Source organism: Crinia signifera, chromosome 1 (genome assembly GCF_055691185.1).
Source record: "Crinia signifera chromosome 1, ASM5569118v1, whole genome shotgun sequence".
Classification (NCBI taxonomy): domain Eukaryota; kingdom Metazoa; phylum Chordata; class Amphibia; order Anura; family Myobatrachidae; genus Crinia; species Crinia signifera.
This window is the reverse complement of record NC_139217.1, coordinates 327,188,228-327,211,409: the sequence shown is the minus strand read 5'-3', so window position 1 is coordinate 327,211,409 and position 23,182 is coordinate 327,188,228. Positions and strand designations below refer to the sequence as shown.

At 39.3% G+C, this 23,182-nt stretch overlaps 1 long non-coding RNA gene and 2 gene segments (V, D, J or C); 2 read left to right on the top strand and 1 right to left on the bottom strand.

Annotated features, from left to right (window-relative positions):
- Positions 1-4,335, bottom strand: part of LOC146081244 (uncharacterized) — a 50,442-nt gene extending 46,107 nt beyond the window's left edge. Inside the window, exon 1 of the long non-coding RNA XR_014475097.1 lies at positions 4,274-4,335. This is a non-coding gene — a long non-coding RNA (uncharacterized LOC146081244). The remainder of the gene's footprint in view (positions 1-4,273) is intronic.
- The window catches only part of LOC146081229 (immunoglobulin heavy constant gamma 2-like), a 170,518-nt gene extending 149,656 nt beyond the window's left edge, over positions 1-20,862 (top strand). The window contains 6 exon segments of the C gene segment in view: positions 9,107-9,397; positions 10,036-10,362; positions 12,107-12,427; positions 13,357-13,671; positions 18,487-18,608; positions 20,688-20,862. Coding sequence covers positions 9,181-9,397; positions 10,036-10,362; positions 12,107-12,427; positions 13,357-13,671; positions 18,487-18,608; positions 20,688-20,780 — 1,395 coding nt within the window.
- Positions 1-23,182, top strand: part of LOC146081239 (Ig heavy chain C region, secreted form-like) — a 198,084-nt gene that overhangs the window by 149,226 nt on the left and 25,676 nt on the right.

Sequence of the window (23,182 nt, the reverse complement as noted above, 5' to 3'; positions counted from 1 at the left end):
TACATGCAGCTACAGAACATTTGTAGGCAATACATGCAGCTACAGTATATTTTTAGGCAATACATGCAGCTACAGTACATGTGTAGGCAATACATGCAGCTACATATATTTGTAGGGAATACATGCAGCTAGAGTATATTTGTAAGGAATACATGCAGCTAGAGTATATTTGTAGACAATACATGCAGCTAGAGTATATTTGTAAGGAATACATGCAGCTAGAGTATATTTGTAGACAATACATGCAGCGCCAGTAAATGTGTGGGGAATACATGCACACACAGGATATATGTAGATAATACATGCAGCGCCAGTAAATGTGTGGGGAATACATGCACTTACAGTATATATGTAGATAATACATGCAGCGCCAGTAAATGTGTGGGGAATACATGCACACACAGTATATATGTAGATAATACATGCAGCGCCAGTAAATGTGTGGGGAATACATGCACACACAGTATATATGTAGATAATACATGCAGCACCAGTAAATGTGTGGGGAATACATGCACACACAGTATATATGTAGATAGTACATGCAGCGACAGTAAATGTGTGGGGAATACATGCACACACAGTATATATGTAGATAATACATGCAGCGCCAGTAAATGTGTGGGGAATACATGCACTTACAGTATATATATAGATAGTACATGCAGCGCCAGTAAATGTGTGGGGAATACATGCACACACAGTATATATGTAAATAATACCTGCAGCTCTAGTATAGGTGGAAGGTTTTGTGTTGTTTTTGAGGGGTGGTGCTGACAGAAGTGTGATAGCAGTTAGTCTGCAGATCTTGGTTCTGTGGATCAGTTTAAATTTGCCATTTGAGGTGCTTTCAGCTCAAAAGCTGCCTAGTGTGTACAGGGGCAGCACGGACGGTGTAATGGTGAGCATTACTGCCTCACAGCGCTGAGGTCATGGGTTCGATTCCCACCATGGCTCTAACTGTGCGGAGTTTGTATATTCTCCCTGTACTTGCGTGGGTTTCCCCCGGGTACTCCGGTTTCCTCCCACAATCCAAAAATATACAGATAGGTTAATTGGCTGCGTAATATGTATGTGCTATATAAGAAACTGTAAATAAATAAATAATAAATAAATTAGTGGTGAGCATTGATGTGCGTTCTCACATCATCGCCGGCAGATGAGCAATAAGGGGGACAGATTCCCATAGCGTCCGGCCATGGAAAGTCATCCATTCCCGGGGAAATCTCTTGGACGGACCAAGATCACTCAGTGTGTATGCACCTTTAGGGGTTAGCAGTGTACATTGCATAGCAGAATATAGCTATAAGCAGAAATGAAGCATGTACGTCTTTTTGGGGAGATTCAGCACAGTGCAAGCATGAAAGCATGCATAGTAATACACTAATTAGTTCTGTATGGAAAGAGCATTGCAGGAATAACAGAATAACCAAATTATAAGAGACCTAAATATAAACAGAAAATAAGACTCACTGTAGGGGTACTAGGACCAGTGTAGGTTTTTACCTACCCCCCAAGAAAGAGGAAGAGGTAGCGGGTTTGAGGGTTTGACAGGTTTATAGATAAAGACAAGTGGCCTCTATGCAGCAGTTGTTAATTGTTGTTAATTGTATGCACCGTAATAGTTCCTAGTTTTTATTTTTGAACCATATTAACGCCTTAATTAATTAGTGCATTAATGTCACATTGCAGCTTTACAGGTGGTAGAACCCTTAAGGGACCAATGCATATGTAATTAAAGCTCACCTTATATCAGAATGTACAAGCTAAACCCATACACACTAAAGGATATTATAAAAGATATTGCTCAGAAAGGACGTTCTGATCGATATCTTTTAAAGTTTCCTCTATTGTCAACACTCAATATCATTAACGATGCACGCTCCCACACATCTTTAAGGACCCCCTATAGTATTATTGTATAGTATTATTAGCGTTACTTCCAGCCTTACGCACATGAGCAATACATGTATTTTGCCATACAATGGGTTGTTACAATGTGTTATATTACAGTGACAGTGTTATACTGTAGTCATTCTTGCCAGTGCCAACTCTTCCTGAATGTTAGGGAAACTCCCTATGATAGTGGTAATCTCCCTGATTCGTTGAAAAGTTCATGTAATCTCCCTGAGGCAAGGCAGGGTTAGGAAAACTCAGTTATGATGCCATCCCAGTTGCCCCGCCATGGAGGAAATAGTGGGGATCAGAATGAGGAGGATATGTGCTACAAGAAAATGGCTGCTGTCTAGTGCCGTTATGGATGAGTTGCTTTCTGTATACTGCTTTCTGTATACTGCTTCAGGGCTCATTTACAGAGTGATACATGCAGTCAATTTTATTATAGTGCTACAACAACAACAGTGTCAGGAAACAGGAAAAGTATGCATATGATCTGTGGTTTAGGATATGTTTCTGGAATACTGTATGACTGCTAATTTATTGACCTGAAACAAATGTCCTCCAGCTATTGTATAACAACTAGTCCCTCCACAGGAAAGGCTAGCCTATGTAGCATCACAACAGCTAAAGGCCCACAGGATGCCAATCCTTTATGTAAATACTACAGCATCTAAATAGCAAATTTGTGTCTTACAAAGTGTTGTAATGATGAATTACTGAAATTATGGGATGGTGGCGAATACCATGTTTTACACATTAATGGGGCACAGCTAAATTGGATGAAGAACTTGATGAATGTGCAGCAAAAGCTTTGAAAGCTAGTCTGCTACCTTCTGTGTTTGTGCATGTGTAAGAAAGAGGTGTAGTTTTGCTCTCTGCCAGCAGATGGCAGTGTTTCGCAGACTCACGGATGCTAGAATAGATGATCTTAAGAGTAGGGTAGCATTTTTGTGCTCCAGAATTTCATTGACTTGGTAGTTCATCAGTAAGCTATAGGATGAGCAAATGTGCTGCATCTGTTGATTCATCATATGCATTTGTAGATTGTTGGTTGTCTAGTGGTCCTGTGTAAGGGGATATGTCATACAGCCGCTTCTCCTAATGACAGTTTTAATTGTCAGCTGTACATGTTGTAATTGCTATAGAAAAACGTGGGATGCCTAATGAAGATGGAGATGCACTGTAGAAATGTCAGGTCAGCTGTTTAAGATAAGTCCTTTGTATAGTATAGATGACCTTCTTTGACCAAATAATACAATACGAATTACCATTGTTTTGCCTCACATAATAGTTTGGTAATCATATAATATACCATGCTGTAGAAAAATAATTATAAGAGTATTGCTGTTATTATAGTTTATACCAAATCAACACTTAATAGTCATCTAGGGCCAGATGTACTAATCTTAAAAAGTGATAAAATGGAGAGTAATAAACCACCAACCAATCAGATCCTTACTTCCATGTCACAGGCGGTGTTTAAAAAATGACAGGTAGGAGCTGATTGGTTGGTGGTTTATCACTCTCCATTATATCACTTTTCAAGGCTTTGTATATCTCACCCCTAGAGTGCTATATTAGGTACAGCATGTCCTATAAAAGTAATTAATTATTGTTGTCTAAGGTGAACAATTAACTTTTTAGAAGAAAAGTGGAAAAGAGTGGAAAAGTGGACCAGTTGCCCATAGCAACCAATCACCTTTGAGGTAGCATTTATCAAGCTCATTCTATACAACAGGAAGAAGCTGATAGTTTGCTAGAGGAAACTTCTTCACTAGTCTACTTCTCCACTCTTTTCACTGCTTGTTACATCAACCCCTATGGTCCTGACAAAGTTTTTATAGCTTCAGTAACAATTTAGGTCTTAGAATGTGCTGGAAATAGCCGTAGGCAAAATATATGAGCAACTGTTATATATTAAAATAAGAAGGGGGGGGGGGGGCAGTAAGAGTTGTGCTAATGGTAAAAAAGGGAAAAGCATGACAAGGGGGGTTCATGGATGTAGCCAGGCTAGACACGTGATGTTAGGGGATGTGGTAAGCATGTCAGCGATTCGGACGCTGGCATTTGGATTACAAATTCCAGCATCTCAACTAGCTGAACACCGGCACCAGAATGCTAACATTGAAGAGAATGTCAACGCCAGAGTCCCATTCACCAGTATCCCAATTGTAAGCATGCAGGAGCGTTACAGTTAGGGTGCAGGGGGGGGGTAGTTTTAGGCACTGCTGGCAGGAAAGTTAAGGAGGGTTTGACAATTAGAAGGAGGGATAGGCACTAGCAGGAAGGGTTAGGGTTAGGCTGTGGGTAGGTCAAGGATAAGGGTTAGGCTGCAGGAAGGTAGGGTTAGGAACGAGCAAATAAGTACACTTACCGAACCCCTGTCAGGATTCCCTCCATTGAGATGCCAGCATCAGTATTCTGATTTATCCCATGTATTCCGGTGATACCATGTTCTCCTTCGATCACTGTAAGTACACTCATTTATGGCGGTCCATTAGCTTCGGCATTTAGAGAAAACAATATATTCAGAATAAAACTAATTATATAGTAGTTTCCTTCCATCATCAAGATATTCACATCTTGATGTCTGGCATAGTATTATAGAGCCATGCATTTGATGCCAAACCAGTATTAGGCCAAATGGCAGTTAAGGATTTGTTGCTGCATTGTTATTAGGAACATTATAACATAAATAATGGAATCAGATTTCTAGTGAGCAAGAGATGCCCAATGGAACAACTGAACCCTTAACTCTTAGGCAATGGGTGACCAAACAGTATTAACTAATGGGCCCCATACATCAGCAATTAATTGTGACAATCCTGAGATCTGGAGATGATTGCCACAATTAATTTTAGATGTGTGGGCATCCCCTTTTGGCAATCCCAATAAAAAATTAATAGGGATCGCCAATCGATTGCTTAATCAGATTTTTAAACATAAGGACCCCATACATCAGCAATTAATTGTGACAATTTTCAGATATGGAGATGATTGCCACAATTAATTTTAGATGTGTGTGCTCCCCCTTTTGGCAATCCCAATCAAAATCGCCAATCGATTGCTTAATCAGATTTTTAAACATGCTTAATAATCTGGTATTATCTGCAAATCATTTTTATATGTGTGGGCATTCCCAATTCGTCTTCTTCATCTATTTACATTATGAACAGCAATCAATTGGGCAATTTCCAGATATGAAGATGCAATCTTTAGATGGAAAAATCTGCCGATCACTGAAATAAATCTGTAATGTGTGGGCAAAGTCAGATAGATTGTAAAATCCATTTATCTGGCCAAAAAATCCCTGTATCTGGAAATCCATAAATTGTGATTGCTGATGTATGGGGCCCATTACTTAATAATCTGGTATTATCTGCGGATCTTTTTTATATGTGTGGGCATTCCCAATTCGTCTTCTTCATCTATTAAAGGGCCCCATACATCAGCAATTAATTGTGACAATTTTCAGATATGGAGATGATTGCCACAATTAATTTTAGATGTGTGGGCTCCCCCTTTCGGCAATCCCAATCAAAATCGCCAATCAATTGCTTAATCAGGTTTTTAAACATGCTTAATAATCTGGTATTATCTGCAGATCTTTTTTAGATGTGTGGGCATTCCCAATTTGTCTTCTTCATCTATTTACATTATGAACAGCTGAAATGACAATCGATTGGGCAATTTCCAGATATGAAGATGCAATCTTTAGATGGAAAAATCTGCCGATCACTGAAATAAATCTGTAATGTGTGGGCAAGTCAAATAGATTGTAAAATCCATTTATCTGGCCAAAATATCACTGGATCTGGAAATCCATTAATTGTGATTGCTGATGTATGGGGCCCATTCCTTTGATTATTATTGTACTTATATTAGTTATGTTAGATGTCATGTACACAGGTTAATTATAGTTGAATAGCATACTGTATATGTAACACATGTAAACCATGCAATTCGTGTTTTGTTAGGTAGTCAACCTCTTTAGTATAAAGATATAAACTTATCAAAAATATATAACTATAAATATCATTGATAATTAAGCATAATCTGCACTGTGCACCAAAATACACCAGAAATTCCCAAACCTTGTAATTACAGTCCAGTTGTTGTTAATGATATCCATGTATGAGCACAAGTGACTTAATTAGTATCTCAGTTTTTTTTTTATTTATCCATCTGGACTCAGGCCTAGACATCTTTAAAGTCCAGACTGTAATAGGCTAGAATGGTTTAGAAACTTTGTTTTACATAATAATTCACAGTATTGTCAAGTATCTCTTTTTGCAGCTGATCAATTAAACATTATGACATTTTTACTAAAACATTTGTTTGTTTTCTTATAATGTGACTACTGGCACTGTGCCATGACATCTTAACAAAAAAAGCTTATTATACTTAGTCAAATTGTTTTATTCCTGTAGCATGCCCAAGGCTAATGCTTAACTCCTCAGAGAGAGAGAGAGAGAGAGAGAGAGAGAGAGAGAGTTACTGTCCACCTTTATTTCATTATAATAAGTAGGACTCATGCCTAACATCAACTTGTAATTCTTATTCTTATCTATCTCTGAGTGTACTTCGCATGTATTAATATGCTTAACCCTTTGCGTGCTAAGTGAATTTGTCAAAATAGGTGTCAAAATTGCAGAGCAAACATTTGTATTCATCATACTGACCTGTAATGTTTACATTATATTCGAAATAAGATCTTTTTTTTACACATTTTTTATTTGAATTTATATAACAAATGTGAGGGATGCTGGCAATTTTAGCAGATATTTTGCACATCTCACACAGGGCCTTATTCTAGTTCACTCTTTCTGACAAAATCCTTCTTTGATGGACAAAACCATGTGCACTGCAGGGGGGCAGATGTAAAATGTGCAGAGAGAATTAGATTTGGGTCAGTTATTTTGTTTCTGTGCAGGGTAAATACTGACTGCTTTATTTTGACACTGCAACATAGATCTCACTTTGAAGTAAAACCCCACCCAAATCTAATTCTCTCTGCACAAGTAACATCTGCCCCACCTGCAGTGCACATGGTTTTGTCCATCTAAGAAGGAATTTGTCAGAAAGAGTGAACCAAAATAACCCCCACAGAGATGTTGGCACTCAAAGGGTTAAGGTCCATAAAACTGGACGATTATGTGCAGAGTGTATGGACAGCGATGACCGCTGTCATCGCTGAGGGGAAAGCCGCTCTGTGCATACACACTGAGCGGCTTTCCCCTTGCCTGGCGCTGTCAGCGAGGAGGCTATACACGCTGGGTGGCTTTGAGCTGAAGGCCTCTCAAACTTGGTGTTTTGAGCAGCTTTCAGCTCAAAATCACCCAGTGTGTATGAGCCTTGAATCTATCTACAGATATTCAGATGTAATTAAATAATAATCTGTAAAAAATGGTTTAATTGAAATATCAAAGCTGTATAGCATTATTAATGTTGGTAAGCATTAAAACATGGTTGATCGAAGTTTCTAGGACATTTATTTCATTAAAACATTATTGCAAAACAAATGTGTAAATTAAAAATATATTTAAACCAATTTTTTTTTTACTTGTTTTTTAACTGCTTTTTCCAACCCTGGAATGAGGCCGGCGGGGGGGATTCTGGTTGACCCAGTCAGTAAGCTTTGAAACACAGCTTACCGAGTCCTTGTAACGTTGGCCCGCCACCCCAGCAAATACACACCCCACCACCACCACTTCCCCTCACAACCATACAAGGGGATGTGTCACGTCCCCACGCATGTGACCACAGCAGGAGACACATCCCCACACATGTGTCCACAGCAGGAGAATTCATTTGATGATTTCCCGTGCCTTCGCAAATATAAGTCAGTGAAACCGGTCTTATATTTGCGGACAGAGGGACGAAGACAGGGCGGGTGGCTGACGTCACCAGCATATATCTTTAATGATTAAAAGTAATGCTGTGTACACACGGTACAATTTGACATTCGATTTTGACTACATAAAAATCGAATCGGGATCGCATATACATCATATGGAGATTATGTTTTTAAGCTTTCTATCCCGATTTGATGCGCACTCCCGTTCAGCTGAAATTGAAAAGCAAAATGAACAGTGCAGCAATGACTATATTGTGCAGATTGAATGTAGATAGTATGAATTGTATGTAAATAGCACATGAATTATGCTGTGTACATACAGTGAGATTTGACATTAGGGGTGAAGATTAATAGGATGAGAGATTCAGAAAGTGAGAGATTTGGTAAGAAATCTCCAGGGGTTTTTTAAAGCAGCAATCATTTACACTGCAAAACCAGTTTGATTTGAAGATTTCTCACCAAAAATCTCTCACTTTCTGAATCTCTCATCCTATTAAGGGGGAAATTTACTAAAGGAAATTTTTAAAAAAAATAGGTGTATTTGTATCCAGAAATTCACTTATTTTTGACATTTACTATCCCGAAAATACGGCAATTCGTAGTCGTATTGATGTGCTATCAATACGAATATGAATTGCCATATTTTCGGGATAGTAAGTGTCAAAAATAAGTGTATTTCTGTATACAAATACACCTATTTTTTACAAATTTCCTTTAGTAAATTTCCCCCTTATTTCACCCTCGATTTTGACTATATAGTCAAAATCGCATGCAGCTGACATACAGATTGCATACAGATCCCATGCAGATCGCACAGCTTTTTTACCTTGCGATCCCGATGCACGCTCCCGGGACAGCACAAATCGGAACCCAGCAATGACTATATAGTGCAAATTGCATGTAGATTGCATGAATTGTATGGAAATAGTACAGAGTTAGCAAAGATTGCATAGCAATCGAATCTTAAGTCGAATAGCAAAGGAATCTCACCACGTGTAAATACCATTACTTTCTTTCTTATATCATTATATATTAATGAACATAACCTGTATTCTACTCTACCTCTGAGTCCGATACTATAAAATGGAGGCTATAAGGTAGCGTGGTGATTATGTAATAAAATGATGCAATGTGCAGCCAATCAGAAGCTGTTATTTTTCTATTATGGTTTAAAGAGAAAGTATAGTTGCTATGGGCAACATTATGGTTTATTTTATAACAAGATTTTTGTTAATGTCAAATGCAGCTTGTTCGTCAGCTCCTCTTATTATTTTTTCCCTGTGTGTTTGTGATTACTATGTTAGGATGAAACACAACATTCACCATTTTTTTATTTGTTTGTATTTGCAGCAGAGGAAAGTGCTCCATCAGTTTTCCCTCTGTTGCCCTGCTGTAACACATTGTCCTCACTATCAGAAGTCACTATGGGATGCTTGGCTACTGGTTATCTTCCCAATCAACTAGATGTCAAGTGGAATGATGGCTACCCTGATGGAATGAAAAACTTCCCAGCTGTACTTGGAAAAGATGGCCACTACCTCTCAATTAGTCGTTTGACTGTCCCCAAGACTGAATGGGAAAAAACATCATTTGAGTGTAATGTGTTTTACAAGGGGACCAAAATCACCAAAAAGATGCCAGGTAGGATTATAAAAATAAAAACTAATTGCTTAGTTCAGGGGATCTCAAACTCGGTCCTCAGATCCCCAAATAGTTCATGTTTTCCATGTGTAACAGAATTCCAAGTGAAATATTTAGATTCACCTGTGGATCTTTTAACTGTGTCCTTGAGTAATGAATGCACCTGTGTACCTGCTAGATGTCCTGGAAATGTGAACTGTTTGGGCACAATGCTCTGTTCCTGGACTTTAAAACTTCATCCATTAAGAGGGAAGTCCAAGAATAGAGCATGTTGTCCCTCCTGGAGAGGGTCATATTGGGATGTATAAAATGGCCTATTAAACACTTTGAATTAAAAACTGTATAACTATACAAATGCTTTAAGTTTGTCTCTAGCTAGTGTAAATGTAAATATGTTATTTACTAAAAGTACAAGTGTACAGTAAAAAGCCATTTGCTATTTGGAGCAACCAATCACAGATAAACATTTATTGCATGGTCCAAACTATTCACGAAAAATGTGTTTCTGTTACTTACGGTTATGAGGCAACAATGGAACACACATACTACAGTTTTCTTAACTAGGTTACAAAAAAATACCATTATGATAATTCATGTTGTTATTATGGGTTCCTAAAGTGTTTCCTTTGTTCCCCTAGAGTGTGAAACCAAAAAGGCCACACCCACCGCACCCACAGTGGAAGTTGTGCAGTCCTCCTGTGGTGAGAGTGGTTCAGTGGATCTGGTATGCCTCATCAGCAATTACGCTCCTAGTGATATTTCCATACAGTGGCTCTTGAATGGAGCGATCACTTCCATTAATCCGACAAACACCACTCCTTACAAAGATAATGATGGAAACTTTGGCTCCAGTAGCAGAGTCAGTGTGCCAAAGTATGATTGGAATTCTGGAGATGTTTACACATGTAGGGTAAACCATCCTGCAACTTCCACAAAGAATGAAGATGTGATTAAGAAGTGCTCAGGTGAGGATAACATACCTCGTTCCGAGAACAAGGCTTAAACATTGGTTATATTAAGTAATCCGCTCATACTCGTGAAGATATTATATTTGTTTGACATTGACAAATATAACAAACATCAGGGTTGAATTAGCATTAGGTACAGTAGGCCTGTAAGATATAAAAAAATGAAATGAGAGGTGAACCTGTTCGTGCAGTTTGGCCCATTAGCATTTAATATAAACCTCTGATAGTACTAGGGATGGCCACCAAATGTTTGGCAACCATCAATATTCTTGATCTGATTGTGATGGTTGCCACCATTGCTTGCTTCTTTCCAATGCTCGGCTACTGGTCTCTGCTTTGAAGCAAACATCAGGAATGAGTTTCTGAAATTCTTTTGTACATGTGCCAGCTTCTGTTATTCCCTGCGCATCTGTACTAGATAACTATCGATGGTTAAACCATCTTATGGGTAGTAGTAGTAGTACGTTTATTTATAAGGCGCCGCAAAGTGTCCGCAGCGCCGTACATAGCAAACAAATGGGTACTGTTAGATTGCTACATGCCATGGGAAAGCATTTTGCAATAGCAGCTACATTGACACCATTGGGGGAAATTTAATAGATGAGAGGTTCAGAAAGTGAGAGATTTGGTAAGAAATCTTCAGGTTTTTTAAAGCGGCAATCATTTACACTGCAAAACCAGTTTGATCTTGAAGTGTAAATGATTGCCGCTTTAAAAAAACTGGAGATTTCTTACCAAATCTCTTACTTTCTGAATCTCTCATGCTATTAAATTTCACCCCAGATTTCTTGGTGTTATTCTGATAGCTATCCATAGATAACACAAAAAGGTGTTTCTTCACCTATCAACATCCCCAATTTTACACACTCCGCTCATACCCAGAGTTAACCAAAACGCAACCATTTTCTGTGAGTTCACAACTTTTCTGCAGGCCCCACTCCTAATCTGTAGCCAAAACCGGGATATATTTTTTTCCAAAAACTGCTCAGGAATTGTAATTTGTCAATTTGTTTATGACTGAATTATGTCCTGAACATCTAGTGAAAACTTATCCAACATTATATAAAAAGAAAAGTATATATTTTTATGGTTGCTATCAATATTTTCTAAAATATTACCAAAAGTACATTCAATACCAGGACACACTGGAAGGCCAAGGATCTGATGGTTAGCCACTGGGTATTCACTGTGTACAGTGCTGACCCTACTTGTTTCGGACAGCTGCTTCTCTCTGCAGCTACTGAGTTACACTTCCCCATTATATTTGTTTCTCGCTGCAACTGCCGTGTTGAGTACTGCAATCAGCAGTTGGGCGATGATCTGGAAATGCAGAGGGTCCGGGTGGTCCCTCTGAGATTGGTTGCTGCTGGAAGATTAACATCCAGAAGTCACCCAGTGGGTGTTTTTGACTGCTTGCATATTTTGCAACCTTGTCAGGGAAAGTCCAGTTTGGCATGGTCGCAAACAATGCAACAATGCCAGGCAAGTGGTTAAGTACCAAGGACTGTGTACTTATAGGGGTACATTTACTAAAGTGAAAAATGTGGATGTTGCCCATACTAAACAATCAGATTCTATCTATCATTTCCTAGGATGTAATAGAGAGATGATAGCTAGAATATTACTGGTTGCTATGGGAAATATCCCCACTTCTAATCCTGTACATCAAGTCCTTTACAACACGCATTATTAGAGTGTGTAAGCAAATGCTGTATATTATAACTGTGACTTTTCTTTTCAGAACCCAGCTACAAACTTCCAAAGGTTGTTCTCTTACCTCCATCCCCCAAAGACTTACTCATCACAAAGGAAGTAAAAGTCACCTGTTTGGTTTCTCAAATGAATTCAGCAAGCTCTTTAATCATCAAGTGGACCCGTAGTGATGGCAAAAAAGCCAAGGAATTCACTTCGGAGCCGGAACAAGAGTATGATGGCACATATAAAGTTAAAAATACCTTGAAGATAAATTTAGCTGACTGGGATTCCCAAAAAATATTCACCTGCAATGTCCAGCATGAGGAATTGCCAGTTCCTATAGAAAAGACAATACAAAAAACAGAGGGTAAGAATATTTGTCTGTGTCCAAAATAACAGCCTTGTTTCTTAGGGGTATATTTACTAAGATGGGAGTTCTATTGCAGATGGGATGTTGCTATGGGCAACCAATCAGCTTCCATCTACCATCTTCTACAGGACTGGGCAACACCGGCCCTCCAGATGTTTTTGAACTACACATCCCAGCATGCCTTGCATCAGTTTCAGCATGGCCACATAGCAAAACTAATGCAAAGCATCCTGGGATGTGTAGGTTACTAACATCTGGAGGGCCGGTGTTGCCCAGCCCTGATCTTCTAGAAGGTGCTTAAAAAATACAGAAAGAAGTGGATTAGGACCTCAAAGATGGAGCCAGGCACCCTCATTTCTACTATACAGAACAGCGAGCATCAAGCAGCAGCTGTAGCATCCTCATTTGGGGGTAGCAACCACATTAGGGGGTAGCCTTGCCCTCCAAACATAGAACGTGCAATCCGCATGTTAGAACCACAGCAGGTCCTAGTGACAATTATTATTTTTTGCACTACCCTCGCAATTTGACTTACAGGAAGCCGGCGCTTAGGGGTGGACACCTGATGATTTCCGGGAGTGTACGGTAAATCACAGGCGTTTCCAGGGATGGCCTGTGATGTCAACTCAGTCTGTCTCTGTTGCACAGTTGTGCAAGGGTCATAGTTACGTACACTTACACAAACTGGGAAAATCAATTGATGGTGAGTAAGTTGTGTATGGATTTGCAGCTGGCCGTCCATCAGCAGGATTTTTCCATGTCATTTGCCGACTATCTGATCGCAAGTCTCTGCAAATTCATACAGCAGTAATCAGGTCTGAATAACCCCGATAGATAGATAGATAGATAGATAGATAGATAGATAGATAGATAGATAGATAATACACAGAAAGTTATAATATATTATTTGAATTATTTCTCTTCAGAACCAGGAACAGACCCAGTGATTCATATTTATCCACCGACACCAGAGGAACTTCAGATCAATGACTTTGTTACTCTCATCTGTATGCTTAAACACTTCCAACCACAGGATATTTATGTTCAGTGGAAGAAGAACGGTCTTGTCCTGGATGAAGACTACTACATAAACACTGAACCCATGAAGGATGAGGACGAAGAAAGCTACTTTATGTACAGTAGATTAACCATTGAGAAGTCTGACTGGAACAGAGGAGCCACATATACCTGCGTTGGTGCACACAAAAACATTACTTCCAAAGACATAAAGAAATCTAGTGGTAAATGATTCTTGTGCTTACTCTTCCTGTTCACAAGCTGAACTAGACCCAAAAGCTTATCCCTTTGTTCACGCTGTTCATCATTTACATGTTAATCATCAAGTATCATCAATTTGATGTGTGGAACATCAGCATTAATGTTTCATTGCCACAAACATTAATGTGATGCAAATGTTAAATCAATGCAGTTTCCTCCATTAGATGATTTTTTTTTCCAATCGCACAGTAGTGCTCATAAACCAATACTAAATTTATTTGTCATGAGAAACCAAAGTAAGCGTCTAAATGGTGGCTATGGTTTAATGATGACTTGGACCTAAAGTACACCCACTGTTAGGAAATGGAATGTCACTGGAAATCATAACATTCCATCACCTATTATACAGTTACCTCTTGCGACACAAACTGCATTGTGTAACATTGTTCATCATAGCTCCTAACTGGTGTTTGTCATGCAAAAGTACTGTCCAGCATATTTCTCTTCCCGTATGTCTGGTGTGTGGAACACCGGATTTTATTTTGTGTCTGTCATGTCATGTGTGCTTTTATCTCAATAAACTCTTGTCTCTGATTATATCACTAAACTAAATGTCTCTCGTGTTGTCATCTTGCGTTCTGATCTCACTGTACTACTACTATGAGAATGAATGACTTATAGTTTCTAAACAGTACTATTTATTATTCTGATTAAGAACACATATACAAATATCATCAGCTACACAAGAAATATCCAGCAAATGGATTTCCCGGCAGCAAGTCGGGCAATTCAGTGGTCAGCTACAACATTTTTGATATTCGACTGAGGGCCAAGTGTATCAAGTTTCAAAAAGTGATAAAGTGGAGAGTGATAAACAGCCAGCCAATCAGCTCCTACCTGTCATTTTTCAAACCCATCCTGTGACATACATAGGAGCTGATTGGCTGGTTGTTTTTCACAAGCTTGATACATCTGGCCCTAAGGGTTTTACACATCTGCTGTACAAATTAATTCTACCATATTACAGTCTACAAACTACATTGTACTATGACTATGAGGTTAGGTGGGATTCCAAGGACCTATAACTCTCTTTTCCATTTAAGGATTATGAAGGCAATGTAGTATTATGGAACACATTGTAGAATACATTCTCTTAGTTTTGGTCAGTGTCATTTATGCCTGTCTGGCAAACTACTAAGCAGCTTATTTACTAACATGATGCAGTGTGCTCGGATGTGGAACAACACTTTGAAACCAGATACATTTTATTTTTTAGACTATTCTCGATAAATATTAATATGTTTTCGAGCAAGGAATTTGTAGACATTATTCAGTGTGTCCCAAGTATAATGGCTAGGACAGTAACTGATCTTAACTCTTGTAATGGAAATAACACCTATTACAGCTGGCTCACTTGTGTACAGGCACTGAATTGGACATCTACTTTGGGGCCTTATATGTTTCCTCCATGTGTAGTACTGTAGTATTTTACTGTACTCTGAGGTTATCTATCCATAGATTAATTCATTGGGAACATGCCAGGGCTTCTAGGTGTCACAAGGTTTTTTTAACCATATTTATCCAACATACATGTTAAATGAAAATAATCTAATCTGTTCAATTACATGTAGTTACTTTATTTGCTTGGATAGATCAACATAATAAATTTGGTTTTCTGTGGATCACAACCAGAATGCATAGGAGATTTTGAAATCATCACAGGACCAAGTCTGTGGCCTTACAGGTTGTGGAAGTATCCACCACACATCTGATTTACAGTTATGCAAGTTTTAGACACTTTAAGGGTAACTCATTTTACCAACAAATTAAAACAACTATTTGACCTAATTAAAATCATTAAGATTCTGAAACTGCACAGACAATGTGAACTGCATCCCCATGTACTGTATGTACACATAAATGTTACTAATGAGTCCAGCTTGGCCAGCTGTGTTATATTATAGCTCACAGCTTAGCTCATAGCTTATATGTTGTTTGTTATCTTATAGCTCACAGGTTCTCAAACTCGGTCGCCAGAACTCCACACAGTTTGTTTTCCATGACACGTGAATTTTTAAAATGTGACAGGTTGTAATATACAGTGCACCTGCTGGGTGAAATGAAAAAGGACTGAGTATGGGAACCACTGCCAGGACTGTACAAATAATGTGACCTTGCAAGAGTTTCACCGGTACTTGTTTCCTAGAACGGCGCCCAGATTTTCTACGTACGGCACCATAGGGAAATCGCATCGCATCGAATGGGCCATTATAGCGGCATGCGATGCAATGAGATTTTTTTCAATGGTCTTTGTGCCCCACTATATTGCATCGCATTGCATCGCACCTCCCGCAAAATCGCATGCGATCGCATGCGATTTTATAGGGTGTGCGATGCCATTACTTTAGGTATACAATAATATGATTGTATGTCCTAAAAATAGTGTTACGCACCCCCACACACACACACACACTATCCACGCCACCCCGAAGTGTGGCGAGCGGCGGCGGAACGCGTCCTTCGACTTTTTCATACCCCCACTATCCACGTTGGCGTGGAGTTGATTTTATATAGTGTGGCGAACGCAGCGAGCCACCGAGCCCGAAGCGTGGCGAGCGCAGCAAGCCCCGCGAGGGGACGCAGATTACTTTACATGTATTCCGCGTTCCCTCGCGGGGCTCACTGCGCTCACCACGTTTCGGGCTTGCCACACTATATAAAATCAACTCCACGCCGACGTGGATAGTGGAGGTATGAAAAAGTCGAAGGACGCGTTCCGCCACCCCTCGCGGGGCTCACTGCACTCGCCACGCTTCAGGGTGTTGTGGTGCGTAAAACCGTTTTTTTTGGGCATACAATCATATTATTGTATACCTAATGTAATGGCATCGCACACCCTATAAAATCGCATGCGATCGCATGCGATTTTGCGGGAGGTGCGATGCGATGCCCTGGGGCACACATAGCAGTGAATAAATTACATGAAAAAAAATCACATCACATCGCACATCGCATGGCACTAAAATGGCCCATGCGATGCGATGCGATTTCCCTACGCAGAATAGCCCACTAAGCAAATTGTTTAGTGGGCGCCGTTCTAGGAAACAAGTACCGTTTCACTTCTTAGCACATTTATTTACACGTCTATGAGATCAAATAAAAAGGATCAGTGTGACTGACTGAAAACATAGGGAATCAAACTGATTTTTACTGTGCTTGTTGGCCAGCCAATGACTACCCTGGTGTGTGTGTTCTCGTTGGATAACTGACCTGCATAGGGTCCCAGGGATACTTTCCATCCACATAACAACCACATCTATCCACAGTGTCCACCCACAGAGTTTGGACAAGCTGGGAGCAGATCAAGCCGTATGATTATATCTCAGTACAGTATGTAGAATGTAGAACAGTGGTGTCAAACTCATGTCCCTCAGCTGTTGTGGAACTACACATCCCAGCATGCCCTGCCACAGATTTTATAAAATGGAACATGTAGTTCCACAAAAGCTGGAGGCCATGAGTTTGACGCCATTGATGTAGAACAATTGTTTAATAGTACACATAATTATACTTGATTGTAAGGGCCATTATTTAAAAAGCACTTGAACTAAAATATATATTGAATTAAAAACTATAATATGTAATTCCATATGCACAAAAAAAAAAAAACATTTTATACAGTATATTACACAATGGACAGCAGGACAGCAACTCTTTATAGAACTATTACAAATGATAGATATATAGATATCCACAACTTTATAACTTGCTTCTGAGGAATTGTAGTTGAAATCCTAAAACTCTGCATTAAAACCAGACAAACATAAATTTCCTGCTGGTCTTCCAAACAGGACTTTTTAGTAAATGTATTTTACTGTACATTGCAGAACAAGAAAATATTCCATTGTATCAAAATACTATAAAAAAATTGATACATAGACACAAAAGACACATAGCTGTGACATGGGAAATAGGTACATCCTGTTAATACGCTATTGTCTTTTTAATTACTAGAATAATGTTTACTATTCTGTACCCAATTTCTAATTTGTATGTAGCATGTAAATCAATATACAAATATGGAATTTATAACTTTACTACCACACTAGGGCTGATTATCTACAGCAGGGTTATTCAACATGTGGCCCTCCAGCTGTTGTGGAACTATAAATCCCAGCATGCTCAGCCACAATTTTAGTGTACACCAGTAGAAAAACAGTGGCAGGGCATGCTGGGATGTTCGCTGCAGAGCAGCTACAGGGCCAAATGTTGAATTCCAATGATCCTGATACTTGCTTTCACCTTCAGATTTGCTCTATACAGATACCTGTATAAGCTACTGTATGTGTACATGGATGGCAGTGGCCTTATGCAACTTTCCACTCAATTACAATAATAATATACAAGCTTTATGGTCTTAATGTTCAGCAGGGCCGGACTGGCCATCTGGCACTTCTGGCAAATGCCAGAGGGGCCGATTTCTTCTTGTAAGTGGAGGCTCCGCCTCCCGATCAATGCACAGAGAGAGCAGCTGGACTCGCGGTGGGTCTGGCGGCTCTCTCTCTCTGCGCCACTGAGGTCCAGGAGAGAGGAGGGCATCACATGCCGATATTCCCCTCTCTCCTTCAAGCCGGTAGAGGCAGCGATGTGTGTGTGTGTGTGCGTGTGCATGCTCATGCCCGGGGTGTGCACAAATTTGTGTACAAATGCCAGGGCCGATTCGGCGGCCCAGTCCGTCTCTGATGTTCAGTGTATTTTACCTTCCTTTCATCTAGGTCTTAGAAGTCCTGCCGGTTATATCAATAAATAATGATTATTTCATATTTATGTTACTGCAGAATATATAATATGGGATTGCAGCAGTGAGGATGATGAAGATAGTCTCTGGTCTACAGCAGCCACATTCATTACATTGTTTCTAATAAGTGTATTCTACAGTGCAACTATCACAATTGTAAAGGTGAGTAATTAGCTTGTTCTCTATCTGGTAACTGAAGCAACACATGATTCAGGTTCAATCAGGTTACTTTCTACTGTCTACAGTCTACGCATGTTTGAAAAACAAGGATTCTGTCCACCACAGTTAAATGTCCTCTTAAAATTGATGAGTTGCAGCGATATTGCCATTAAGTACCACAAATTAGAGTGAATTAAGTTTTAGGCAGATTCACAAATGAAATAAGACGATTCCATTTGACCAGTGACAGCACCGAGCAGTAGACTAACTAATAGGCTGTTTAACCCTTTGAGTGAGAAAATATCCACTAAAAATGCCGGGGGTTGAAGTCGAGGAATATGAACCACTTTAGTTATTGCCGGAAAATGATCTGAAGTCAATTCATTTAAGTTTTGTTAAACATTGCGCCAAAAAAAGAACAGTCGCTGTGAGTGACGCTGGCATTTTTAGCGGATATTTTGCACATCTCTTACAGCAACATTGGCATTCAAAGGGTTTAAGCTGCAGCATAAGGCACCAGGACTGGAAGGTGGGGGATGGGGCACCTTGCAGGTGACAGCCAAGGAATAAAATGAAAACCTAATTTATTCCATACAAAAATGAGTGGACACATGTGCGCTGTCTATTATGTTGGTGATGGCGTAGTTCTTCTCCCAACCAATGGATATTCTCCACAGGTGGCACTCACCAGTCATACTGCCCATGTGCATGTAACACATATTATACAACTGGCATGTAGGATCTAATGCTTGTGGTGTATGAAGGAGAGTTTGGCTTTAGGCTCACCAGCTGGCACTGCAGAACAATGTACATACAATAATGGTTCCATCAGTAAGTCTCATTGGCACAGCCATCCGGCAGTGCCAATGTCACTAATTACCCCAGCATGGTGGCGATGTCTGGATGGGGTCTGGCACTGCAGCCACTCCCCCTTCCTTGCTAGGCAGCAGTAAGAACTCTCTTCACAGTCCAGCATATACGGCTATGTTCTGGGCTGCAATGAGCAATTCCTGAGTGTGTAAGGAGGAAGTGATCACACTAATCACCCTCCCTCTTTCAATTGCTCCTAGCTGAGGGGCTGAAGGTGCCCCCCATTCATCACCTAGCACCCTGAAGCGGATGTGGCCACACCGCCCACAATAAGCCCCCCCCCCCCCCAATTTTACCTGATCCTGGTAAAATTCTCTGCCCATATTCATACACTGGGAAGTATACAGGGAACCAATATCAACAATATCTCTGCCTGTCTGAAACAGTTCAGCAGTAGCAGAGAAGATGGCAGCACAGTCTGTCTGTTGAAGACTTTGGTTATTAAGGGAGTAATTACCATAGACGCAGGGGGTGCAGCTCTTATTTGGCCTAGAACTGTGGAGGACCCAAGGTCTCTGTCAAAGCTACACAGTATGTGTTATATAGATTTTTCATGAATGTGTGTACGAAGTGGCCCTTACAAACTTTTGCTATGAGGCCTACCAATGTCTAGTTATACCGCTTTGGTAACCCAGGGGCATCAAGTGAATACTGTGCACATGATTAGTAAAACATCAAATTTTGGTTGAGAGGTATAAAATGACAGGCGCTGATTGATTGGTACTTTATCTCTCTCCATTTTACCTCTCCCTAAGCTTTGAAAAATCTCCCCTTATGTAATTTATTCATATATTTTTTTTTTCCAAGTAAATGACATAAGCATGTTGGGGGTTATTTTGATTCACTCTTTCTGACAAATTCCTTCGTAATGGACAAAACCATGTGCACTGCAGGTGGGGCAGATGTAACATGTGCAGAGAGAATTAGATTTGGGTGGGGTTTTACTTCAAAGTGAGATCTATATTGCAGTGTAAAATTAAAGCAGTCTGTATTTACCCTGCACAGAAACAAAATAACTCACCCAAATCGAATTCTCTCTGTACATTTTACATCTGCCCCCCTGCAGTGCACATGGTTTTGTCCATCTAAGAAGGAATTTGTCAGAAAGAGTGAACCAAAATAACCCCCATAGGAAGAAGCTAGTATTATCCTTGTTCCCTGATAGATGGAGTAATTATAAGTGATCTGAATGTGTATTATTTTTGCTCATAGGTGAAATGGTTTATTTCCAGAATTCTGCAGTTAGACAAACATGATGGTCATTTTGTCACAGTTCTGGATTCTGTAACACAGGATGGACAATGAGGCCAAAACACGTCAAGAACAACTCAACTAATGACTTTACTAGGATTTTGCAACATTGCTGCATATTTCCATATCTTCTTTACATATATATATATATATATATATATATATATATATATATATATATATATATATATATATATATATGTCAAACAGAATGGATGAAAATCTAAAACTTGTATCTTTTGATACTGAATGATCTTTGGCTACAGCCATCCTAACAGTACTGAGTTCCGAGAGGCACTCCAAAGTTTCTGAAGAAATCTGACAGAGGACCCCAAAGAAGAAAGATATGTATTGTGTGTATTGGCCAAATAAATTTATTGACAGATGTTTGTTAAAGTATACTCAGTCTCACCCAAAAATGGAGCTTTAATATTAAGTCTAGAGATGTGCAGGCTCTGATTTACTCTGATTTACTCTGATTTCAAAGCAGGATCTTATTGGCTATCAACTGTCATGTGATTTGGGATAGCCAATAAGATCATGCTTTGAAATCAGATTAAATCAGAGCCTGCACATCTCTAATTAAGTCATAGGTGTACATTTACTAAGTTGGGAGTTCTATTGCTGATGGGATGTTGCCCATAGCAACCAATCAGATTCTAACTATTATATTCTAGAAGGTGTTAAATAAATAAGAAGTAGATTCTATGGGCAACATCCCATCTTCAATTGAACTCCCATCTTAGTAAATTTACCCCATAGAATGGATTTTCCTGATAGTGATTATTAGACTTAATATTGAAAGAAAGAGTAAACACAATAATGTACTTTGTATGAAAATATTAATTACAGTTAAATTCTGCTCGCCAAGAGAGGGTTTAAAAAAAAATGTTCTTGTTGTATTGTGATGATTTTTCATATACACATTTAAACACGTTGGACCAAAATGAAGAAAAAGCATAGTGTAGCACTACCATTATATCTGATATTCAATGAATCACTAAACTCGGGGAAGTGACTTGCACATAACTAACTTTGTACCAATATGGAAGAAAGGTAGCAAAGCTAACCCTGAAAATAGGGTTACATCCATTGTGGGGAAAATATTAAAAATCAAAATTTCTTAGAACAGGAGAAGGTGATAAGGCTCAGCATGGGTTCGTCAAAAATAGATCATGTCAGACTAATTTAATTAGATTCTATGAGGAAGTCAGTAGGGGGTGGGACTAAGGGAAATCTGTTGATGTAATACTGCTTGATTTCGATAAAGCTTTTGACACGACGCCTTATAAAAGGTTATTAATAAAACAAGGTAATTTAGGGTTAAGAGATAAAATTTGTAATTGGCTTAAAAACTGGTTGCACGATTGGGGACAAAGAGTGGTGGTCAATGGCATACATTGCAGCTGCATTAATGTCCAACGTGGAGTCCCACAAGGTTCAATATTGGGACCCACCTTATTTACTATATTAATGATATAGGAAGTGATATAATGAGTAACACTGCAATATTTGTGGATGACACGATATTGAGTAAGGAATTTATCTCCGGGGAGGATGTGAATACACTACAAAGTAACTTAATTAAACTGGAAAAGTGGTCGGAAAGGTGGAAAACACAGTTTAAATGTTGATAAATGTTAAATAATTCATTATGGGAACAAAAATGAACAAGCTACTTATAGGCTAAATGGAGTTATTATAGGGAATTCTGCTGTGGGGAAGGACTTGGGGGTCATCATAGATGAAACATTGGGTAATAGTGCACACTGCTCAAGTGCAGCAGAAAAAGCAAACAGGACACTGGAATGCATTAAAAGGGGAATGGATTCAAGAGATGCCAATGTGATAGTGCCTCTTTACAAGGCATTGGTGAAACCACACTTGAAATACTGTGTTCAGTTCTGGGCATAACGGACATAAATTGTATGTTTAATTAGAGGATTGGGAATCATAAGGAACTAGGAGATGATCACTAACAGGTCTATACTTACTACCATAAAGGGATAATGGTCCCACAGCACACGGTAGCACAATCGTATACACATTACACCGCATGTAGTGCCTGTGATTTATATTAAATCACACAGTAATGCCCCTTATAGACATAGGGGGAAATTTACTAAGAATACAAATACAACAAATTGTATTCATTTCTTGATAAGAATGAATACGACTGCATACGTCGTATGCAAAGTCGTGTTCCGGAGGGGAATTTACAAAGCAGTCAAATACGACTGCTTTGTAACCCTCCAATGTCGTATTAATTTATATTAGCTGGCCGTTTATACGGCCGCTAATACAAATTCCTACAGGCAGTCTGCACGGATCAGTCAGATCCATGCAGGCTGAAGAGTGTAAAAAAAAATAGAAAAAGAATAAATAAATAATAAACCGGCGTGGGGTCCCCCCCACAGCAGTAACCAGCACCAGGCTGACAGAACCGGGGCCGGTAA